This window comes from Erythrolamprus reginae, chromosome 9 (genome assembly GCF_031021105.1).
Source record: "Erythrolamprus reginae isolate rEryReg1 chromosome 9, rEryReg1.hap1, whole genome shotgun sequence".
NCBI lineage: Eukaryota > Metazoa > Chordata > Lepidosauria > Squamata > Dipsadidae > Erythrolamprus > Erythrolamprus reginae.
Genome location: NC_091958.1, coordinates 13,295,207 through 13,304,982, shown reverse-complemented (window position 1 = coordinate 13,304,982; position 9,776 = coordinate 13,295,207). Strand labels below are relative to the sequence as shown.

At 39.2% G+C, this 9,776-nt stretch overlaps 1 protein-coding gene across 2 annotated transcripts in view; it reads left to right on the top strand.

Moving 5' to 3' along the window:
• The first annotated feature begins 2,159 nt into the window (after window positions 1–2,159).
• The window catches only part of LOC139171865 (C-signal-like), a 10,275-nt gene continuing 2,658 nt past the window's right edge, over window positions 2,160–9,776 (top strand). The window contains exons 1-4 of one of the 2 annotated variants that reach the window (XM_070760335.1): window positions 2,160–2,524; window positions 3,901–3,952; window positions 6,371–6,561; window positions 8,148–8,306. In XM_070760335.1, the coding sequence (XP_070616436.1) occupies window positions 2,378–2,524; window positions 3,901–3,952; window positions 6,371–6,561; window positions 8,148–8,306 (549 nt within the window). In that variant the 5' untranslated portion in view covers window positions 2,160–2,377. Of the gene's footprint in view, window positions 2,537–3,900; window positions 3,953–6,370; window positions 6,562–8,147; window positions 8,307–9,776 lie in introns of both variants that reach the window. The other variant, XM_070760334.1, reaches the window with a different exon arrangement.

The window sequence follows — 9,776 nt, the reverse complement described above, 5'->3', positions numbered from 1 at the left end:
TGTTTAGCTGGGCCTCTCCCTTGTTATATACATATAGCACCTTACACCATAATACAATGGCTTTTCTTTTCTTTATAATGATCCAAATGTTGTGGTTGGTAACCAGGGCTTATTCTTTAGCTAAGTCATTCACACCGAAAAACTGTTGCTTGCATTTATCTTTATTTATTTTATTTATATAACATTCAATTTCCATCAAGCAGTGTGTGCTTTGACGCAGTGGTTTTTAAAGAGCCATACTCCACATATTGGTTTTAGTATTCATCACAATAATATGGATAATATAATAACAATGACATGACATTCTCCAAAGCACCAGAGAGTCAGACAAGGAATGATAGATGGGAACTCATGCCCTCATCACCTCGAGGTTCGACTACTGTAACACTCTCTACATGGGGCTACCTTTGAAAAGTGTTCGGAAACTTCAGGTCGTGCAGAATGCAGCTGCGAGAGCAGTCATGGGCTTCCCAAGGTATGCCCATGTTACACCAACACTCCGCAGTCTGCATTGGTTGCCGATCAATTTCCGGTCACAATTCAAAGTGTTGGTTATGACCTATAAAGCCCTTCATGGCATCGGACCAGAATATTTCCGAGACCGCCTTCTGCCGCACGAATCCCAGCGACCGATTAGGTCCCACAGAGTTGGCCTTCTCCGGGTCCCGTCGACTAAACAATGTCGGTTGGCGGGCCCCAGGGGAAGAGCCTTCTCTGTGGCGGCCCCAACTCTCTGGAACCAGCTCCCCCCAGAGATTAGAACTGCCCCGACCCTCCTTGCTTTTCGTAAACTCCTTAAAACCCACCTTTGTCGACAGGCATGGGAGAACTGAGATATTTCCCCCAGGCCTATATAATTTATGTATGGTATGTTTGTATGTATGTCTGCTTAATAATGGGGTTTTTAAAATATTTTAAATTTTAAATTGTAAATTATTAGATTTGTCATGAACTGTTTTATTGTGTTGTGAGCCGCCCCGAGTCTACGGAGAGGGGCGGCATACAAATCTAATAAATAAATAAAATAAATAAATAAATAAACTGACCAAGGAGAGATTCAACCTGGAAATAAGGAGGAACTTTCTGACAGTGAGAGCCATCGACCAGTGGAACAGCTTGCCTGCAGAGGTGGTGAACGCTCCAACACTAGAGAGTTTCAAGAAAAGACTGGACTGCTATTGGACTAGTATGATGTAGGCTCTCCTGCACCAGCAGGTATTTTATTCCATAATATATTACTACTCCATTTGGTTCAGAATACTTTTTCCCTTGTTTTCCACCTCTAAAGTCTAAAATCCTGTCGGCGACTACTTCAGCTTCAACCACAACAATACAAGAGCCCACAACAGATTTAAACTTAATATTAACCACTTCAAACTTGACTGTAAAAAATATGACTTCAGTAACCAAGTTGTCGAAGTGTGGAACTCATTACCTGACTCCATAGGTGTCATCCCCAAACCCCCAACACTTTATCCTTGGATTATCCACGGTTGACCTATCCAGATTCCTAAGAGGTCAGTAAGGGGCGAGTACAAGTGCACTAGAGTGCCTTCCGTCCCCTGTCCTATTGCTCTCCGATATCTCCTATACCTTTCTTCTATTCCTATATCTCTTCTTCTATTCTTTCATTGATATGTTCTATTCCTATAACTTCTCTTCTCTTCTTAGATATATCTTACTATGAGTATATCCTCTATAACCTTCATCATGTATTTTACTATGTGTATACCCACTAAAACCCTCATTGTGTATTGGACAAAATTAAATCAATCAATCAATCAATAAAATCTAGATGCATCTTATACCAAAAATACGGTATCTCGTTTTACATATACTGTACAGTACAAAATGCCATCTATAGAACATTTTAAACACATTTTCTTTATACGCAGTTGACATAGTCAATTTAATATTTCTATCCCGTAATTTCTGCCATTTGTCTAGTTCTATTGCATATGGAAAATTTTTAATCCAAGCAATCATTGTCTCTTTTACCTGCTCGTTTTCCAGCTTAACACTTAGTAAATAACAATATTGATTTCTTTATCAGTTTTTCATCTGTTCCAGCTAGTATCCAGGTATTTTGTGTAACTTTTAAAAGGGTGTATGGAAAGTAGATCTCAGATTCTATAGCTCAGTTAGGAAATCTGCCAATTTGTAGGAGGAAGCCTGAAATGTCCAAAGGTCACCCAAATACTTATTAAATCCAGGCACTGCACCAACCTATCAGTTATCTCTTCCTCTTAATTGCATCGTGAGCATTATATAAGATTTGGTGTTTGCAAACACTTGGAACTGTAAAAGTGTAGATAGAAAGACAGATACTGGAGTTATTTCCTGGAGTTGTTCTAGATTACCTGGCTGGCAAAGAAATATGGAAGGGCTGAATCCACACAGTGTCCTGGTGACAGGGTCTAATCGGGGCATCGGTCTGGAGATGGTCAAACAACTGGCTAAAAAAGTCAACCCACCAAAATGGATCTTTGCAACCTGCCGGGATCCAGAGGGACCACGGAGTCAGGTATGTCGTAGGGTGAGGTGTGTTACGAGAGGGAAGTTGACTCACAATCTTTAAAAGATTGTTTAACATGAAAATGATGCCAGTAGATACCAACATTAAAATGATGCCAATAGATGCCAACAATAGATAGGAAGCCATAACTCTTGGGAGTCACGCTTTCAAGAGTTTTATTGCCTCAAATCAGATGTACTGATCTAGCCAATGAGTTTTCCAAGATTAACCTTCGCTTTGGATGCCTGAAAGGGTGCTAGAAAATTGGAAATTAATACCAGGCATTAGATTTTATCTTTTGAATTGACAATGCAAAAAATGTGAAGGCTCTTTCATTCATAGGATTTGATCATGTTCTCATAAAGATCTTGGGGGGGGGGAGGTGTTAGATTTAATAATATGAATAGTTTAATAGATAATATAACTTTGGGGGGAAAACACAGTTCAATATTGACTGTACCCCACTGATCATGATAAAGATTTTGTTATAGTTACTGAAGATCTAAATGTGATGTTAAAAAAGGGAGGGGGGATTTGTCATTTAATGACAAACTATCCATTGAAGACTCTGGGATACCTACCAGGGTATCTACGAGACCGCCTTCTGCTGCACGAATGCCAGAGACCGGTTAGGTCCCACAGAGTTCGTCTCCTCCGGGTCCCATCAACTAAACAATGTCATTTGGCAGGACCCAGAAGAAGAGCCTTCTCTGTGGCGGCTCCGACACTCTGGAATCAGCTCCCTCCAGAGATTAGAACTGCCCTCACCCTCCTTGCCTTTCGTAAGCTCCTTAAAACCCACCTCTGTCGTCAGGTGTGGGGGAACTGAAACATCTCCCCCTGCCTATGTAGTTCTTTGTGTATGATGTGACTGTATGTATGTTTTTTGGGGGGGGGTTTCTTGTTTTTTAGACTTTTTAAATGTATTATAGTATTGTTATTTTAGATTCTATTAGATTTGTCATTATATATTGTTTTTATTATTGCTGTAAGCCGCCCCGAGTCTACGGAGAGGGGTGGCATACAAATCTAATAAATGATAATAATAATAATAATAATAATAATAAATAATAATAATAAAGACAAAATTCACACATGAAATAAAAGATTCAGGAGCTGTGCTATTTGTTGATTTTTAAACTGTCTTTATATTGTAGAAATAAGATGGAACAGTAATTTTGGGGGGGCAATTACATTCGTTTTACTAAGACTGTTTTTACTGTAATGTGAAGTTATTTTGAAATGTATTGAAAAAGTTTGTATGAAGGGGAAAAAAATTATCACCCCCCCCCCCCCAAATAGTTAAAAATGAGGTTTAGTGGGATGTGAGAATCGACCCATCAGCCGGGGGCCTTTCCTAAGTCTCTAGTTTTCATATCTTTCAGGATTTAAAGAATTTGGCTGCTCAGCGCCAGGAAGTTGTGATCATCCCACTGAGTAAGTAACTGGTCCTGATGATACCCTGGGAAAGACACTATTAGTCTATCACTATCCATGCAAACCTCCTTTTTACATTGAAATTTTTACAATTTCCAGAGAGGGATGTTTATCATTTGTTCGAACTGATAGAAATGAAATATTTAATCCTGGGAAGTGTTATGTCTCTTACTATACATTGTAGTCCTCGACTTATAACCAATTACAAGTTGTTTAGTGATTGTTTGAACTTACAATGGCAATTTTATTTTATTTCATTTAGAAACATAGAAACATAGAAGATTGACGGCAGAAAAAGACCTCATGGTCCATCTAGTCTGCCCTTATACTATTTCCTGTATTTTATCTTACAATGGATATATGTTTATCCCAGGCATGTTTCAATTCAGTTACTGTGGATTTACCAACCACGTCTGCTGGAAGTTTGTTCCAAGGATCTACTACTCTTTCAGTAAAATAATATTTTCTCACGTTGCTTTTGATCTTTCCCCCAACTAACTTCAGATTGTGCCCCCTTGTTCTTGTGTTCACTTTCCTATTAAAAACACTTCCCTCCTGAACCTTATTTAACCCTTTAATATATTTAAATGTTTCGATCATGTCCCCCCTTTTCCTTCTGTCCTCCAGACTCTACAGATTGAGTTCATTAAGTCTTTCCTGATACGTTTTATGCTTAAGACCTTCCACCATTCTTGTAGCCCGTCTTTGGACCCGTTCAATTTTGTCAATATCTTTTTGTATTTCATTTCATTTTATTTTCTATTATTTTAATTACTGTATTTTTGGAGTATAACACGCACCGTAGTATAAGATGCACCTTAGTTTTTGGGGAAGAAAATAGGGAAAACCATCTGATTACCAGATATTCATCCGGCTAGCATCCTTAGTCTGTTCAGCTTCAAGACATTATTTTATCCCCTGATTAGGGCTTTAAAAAAAGCTTATTCAGAGAGAGTAGCAATGAAAGAGCTTGCAAGCCAGTAAGAGCTGGGAAAATCATTAGCACCTGGAAAGAAACATTGGGAGCAAGTAGAGCAATGAAAAAAAACCCTGCAAAGACTTAAGGTTTGGAAAACATTCATAAAGAGTAACAATGAAAGAGTTTGCAAGTTGGTAAGAGCTAGTAACATTGTCAGCACCTGATTAGGGCTGGAAAGAAACATTTGGAGCAAGTTAGAGCAATGAAAAAAAACCCTGCAAAGACTTAGGGCTGAAAAACATTCTTCGCAAAGAGTAACAATGAAAGAACCTGCAAGGTAAGAAGTAGGAAGATTGCACCAAGTTAGGGCCGGGGAAAAAAAGCTTAGAAAAAGCTAAAATTCAGAATGTAAGATGCACCTGAATTTTCAGCCTCTTTTAGGGAGGAAAAAGGTTCGTTTTATACTCTGAAAAATACGGTATTTATAATGAGCCCTGGAGTCACACCATGCTCTCTTATGTCCTTCCAACAAGCGGAGTTGATTGGGGAAGCCAGATTCACTTAACAACGTGTAACTAACATAACGAGTGCAGTAATTGTTTCTATATTGTATTCTGTGAGTTTTCAGAGAAGGGTGGCATACAAATTTAATTGTTTGTTTGTTTGTTTGTTTGTTTGTTTGTTTATTTATTTATTTATTTATTTATTTATTTGATTTGTATGCCGCCCCTCTCCGTAGACTCGGGGCGGCTAACAACAGTAATAAAAACAGCATATAACAATCCAATATTAAAACAGTTAAAAAACCATATTATAAAACCAAACATACATACAGACATACCATGCATAAAATTGTAAAGGCCTAGGGAGAAAGAGTATCTCAGTTCCCCCATGCCTGGCAGCAGAGGTGGGTTTTAAGAAGCTTACGAAAGGCAAGGAGGGTGGGGGCAATTCTAATCTCTGGGGGCAGTTGGTTCCGGAGGGCCAGGGCCGCCACAGAGAAGGCTCTTCCCCTGGGTCCTGCCAAGTGACATTGTTTAGTTGACGGGACCTGAAGAAGGCCAACTCTGTTGGACCTAACTGGTCGCTGGGATTCGTGCAGCAGAAGGCGGTCCCTGAGATAATCTGATCCGGTGCCATGAAGGGCTTTATAGGTCATAACCAACACTTTGAATTGTGACCGGAAACTGATCGGCAACCAATGCAGACTGCGGAGTGTTGGTGTAACATGGGCATATTTGGGAAAGCCCATGATTGCTCTTGCAGCTGCATTCTGCACGACCTGAAGTTTCCGAACACTTTTCAAAGGTAGCCCCATGTAGAGAGCATAATAATAATAATAATAATAATAATAATAATAATAATAATAATAATAATTCGCTTAACAACTGTCACATGAAAGGTCCTAAAATGGGACAAAACCCATTTAAGAAATGACAGCGGCAGAAAGTTTCAGCTGTCAATCAAGGCCTACCTAGACCTTCTCCTTGTTTCCTTAGACATCACCGATCCATCCAGTATCAAGTCGGCTGTAACGATGGTCACGGAGAGGCTGAATGGAAGCGGGTTGAATCTGCTCATCAACAACGCAGGAGTCGCATGCCGTGATTCCAAAATCGAAACTCAAACGCCTGAAGACATGGCCGAAGTCTACAAGACCAACGTCATCGGGACCATGATGATTAGCCAGGTAGTGGAAGCCCTCAGGGGCGGGTTCTAACCAGTGAAGGCCTCCCCATTGCCGGTGGTACTGGTACACTCCTAGTGGCCAGTGCGGGAGTGGGCACAACCAGTGCGGCAAGCGGCGACACTGGCGTGAGGTTCGGCTTGTCGACTTTGGAAGGATGGAAGATTGAATCAGCCTTGAACTGGTCAGGATTTAACTCCGGGCAGTTTGCAGAGTCAGCCTGGGATACTGCATTGTAGCCTTTATGAAGGGAGGCAGGAAGGGGGGAAGGAAGGAATGGAGGAAAATAACAACAGTGCTTAGACATGTATCAGTCAGACTGACTGAGTCGGAGTGAGTGTGTATGATTGTGCAACAGATAGGTTTTTATAACAATGTATTTTAAATTAGTTTTTAAAAAGTTTTAAACATTCATATTGTATTGCTCTTAGGCCGTGAGCTGCCCTGAGTCTTCGGAGAGGGGCGGCATACAAATCTAATAAATTATTATTATTATTAATAATTATTATATACTGCTTCACAGTGCTTTACAGCCCTTTCTAAGCAGTTTAGAGAGTCAGCCTATTGCCCCCAACAATCTGGGTCCTCATGTACCCTCCTCAGAAGGATGGAAAGCTGAGTCAACCTTGATATTGCAAAATTTTATTTATTTATTTGTTTATTTGTTTGTTTGTTTGCTTGTTTATTTATCTATTTATTTATCTGTTTATCTGTTTGTCTGTTTATCTGTCTGTCTGTCTGTCTGTCTGTCTGTTTGTCTGTTTCTTTGTTTATTTATTTTGCCCAATGCATAACAATACACAAGGAAGGTTATAGAGGTTATACTCGAGTAAAATACATTAGAGAAAGAATAGAAGTGAAAATTAGGAACATTACTACTTGATACAACATTTAACATTTAATAACATCAACGAGTATAGCTATAGCACAATTTTGGAAAAATGAAAATATGCCAAACATTAAAAAAAATGTTAGATTGTGCTGAAGCAGATAAATTAACAATGGAACTAAAAGAAAAAGAAAAAACAAAATACCATCAAATATGGGAAGAATTTTACAGCTGGCTAAATAAAAGAACATCTCTTTAGAGTGCTGCGAGATAAAGAAATAATTTAAAGAACAATCTTTTTAAACAATCAATACAATTTTAGTTTTGTTTATCTGATAAGAATCTATAACATAAGAACTCAACTATAACAATATACAACTTAATCCAGTGGTCTTAACACCGCCAAGAATTTTTTTTTAAAAAAGAGAGGACGTTGTCAACAGTCCCTACTACAGGAGGAGAGAAGAAAAACATCTTTTGCTTGTTTTTTCATTTTTTATGTAAATGTATTGTTTGTCGTTATTGTCTCATTGTATATATGTAAATAAAAATTATTTTTTAAAAAAAGAAGAAGTGGAAATTTAGGAATAGAATGTATCAATTAGAGAACAGAAGGATATTATGAGAGCAGTAGAAGAAGAATTGAATAGAAGAATAGTAGATAGGATATCCGTAATGCTGATAGATGCCGGGAATGGATATTAGCAACAATTCGCTGGCGTCTAAGCCTGGTTGCCCTAAGTTCTGCTGTCTTTTCTAGGCATTCCTGCCTTTGCTGAGGAAGGCATCTCAGGACAGTCCGAAGAAAGGGATGAGCTGCAGCAAAGCCTCCATTGTCAACATGTCCAGTTATGCAGGTTCCATCACAGAAGTTTACCTGTGGCAGTACGGATGGGTTGTTCCTTACCGTTGTAGCAAGGTAGTAAATATACGTTGCCGCAAAGCATGGAGGGTATTTAAAATAACTTTGTGCAGGTAGTTCTCATTTACTGACCACAGTTGAGACCAGCAACTTGGTTATTAAATGAAGCTGTTGCTAAGTAAAACCGTTTTATTGTGGCTCCCCTTAGCTTTTACAGACCACAAATGTCATTTTTTTTTTAAAAAAAAAATTATTTTTATTGATTTTTTTAGCAAGGATAAAATACACACAACATAAAACAGTGCATAGTGAAAAAATTGCCCACCACCCTGTTCTGTCGGGCTCTCTGGTACAATCCTCCCAAAAATTCACAGGTACAAATTTCAGACACACACACGTTTGAAAATTCAAAACAATGTCCTTTATAATGAAAATTCACTTAAACTAAGCCCTCTTTTGATATAGCAAAGAGCACTGGTCTCTAAACTAACTGGTAATTTGTACAAGTCCCTTATCAGTTCTGTGATACTTAGCTTGCAGCTGTGAGGCAATTCACAGTCCTTCTTCTTTCACAAAGTGAAACACACTTTGCTCTGGTTTAGTTTCAAAGCAGGGAAAAATCAGCACACAAAAGGTCAAAGTCAGTAAAGCAGTCACTAAACACAACGATCAGATAATCCTCCACAATGGCCAAACCCACAGGCTGATATTTATAGCAGCCTCACTAATTACCACAGCCCCACCCAACCACAGGTGGCCTCATTTTCTTTGATAATAATCTCTCAGTTGTTGTTGCCTATGCATCGCTCTCCGCATGCGTGGCTGTATCATTAACTCTTGTTCCGAATCCAAGGAGGAGCTAGATAATTTATCTCCTTCTGAGCTGTCTGCCACACTCTCCTCCTCCCTGTCACTCATGTCTTCTTGGTCAGAGGAGCCTTCATCATCAGATTCCACCGGGGGGGGGGGCAAAACAGGCCTGCAGCATGTGGATGTCTCCCCCACATCCACAGTCCTTGGGGCAGGAGATGGGCCAGAGCTAACCACAACACACCCCGACACACACACATACCCCACCACCATATCGGGGGTGTTTCTTGTATAAACCACTATAAACCAAGAGCAAATTATCTATTTACATATTATTGAGTGATTCCAATTTATTTCTTGTAGCTTGGTCTCAGATTCTACTCGTCATATATCTTCTTACTTTGTCCCATTGTCCCATCAGTTGTTTCAATTCAGTTTCATTATCCAAATTTATCCTTTTATCCATCATTTCAAATTGAATATGGTCCACCATGTCCCTGTACCAATTTTGCATTGTCCATTTTGTCACATCCTTCCAACCCAAAACTATTACCGCCTGAGCGCTTACTATGGCTGCTTGTTTTATGACCACAAATGTCATTAATACAAGGACCAGTTATGAAATTACTTTTCCTTCTCTGACATAACAGAATGGTCCCTACGTGAGTGTTACCTGTACTTTAAGATACTGATCTTGTTTTAGAAAAAAAGTTAAGG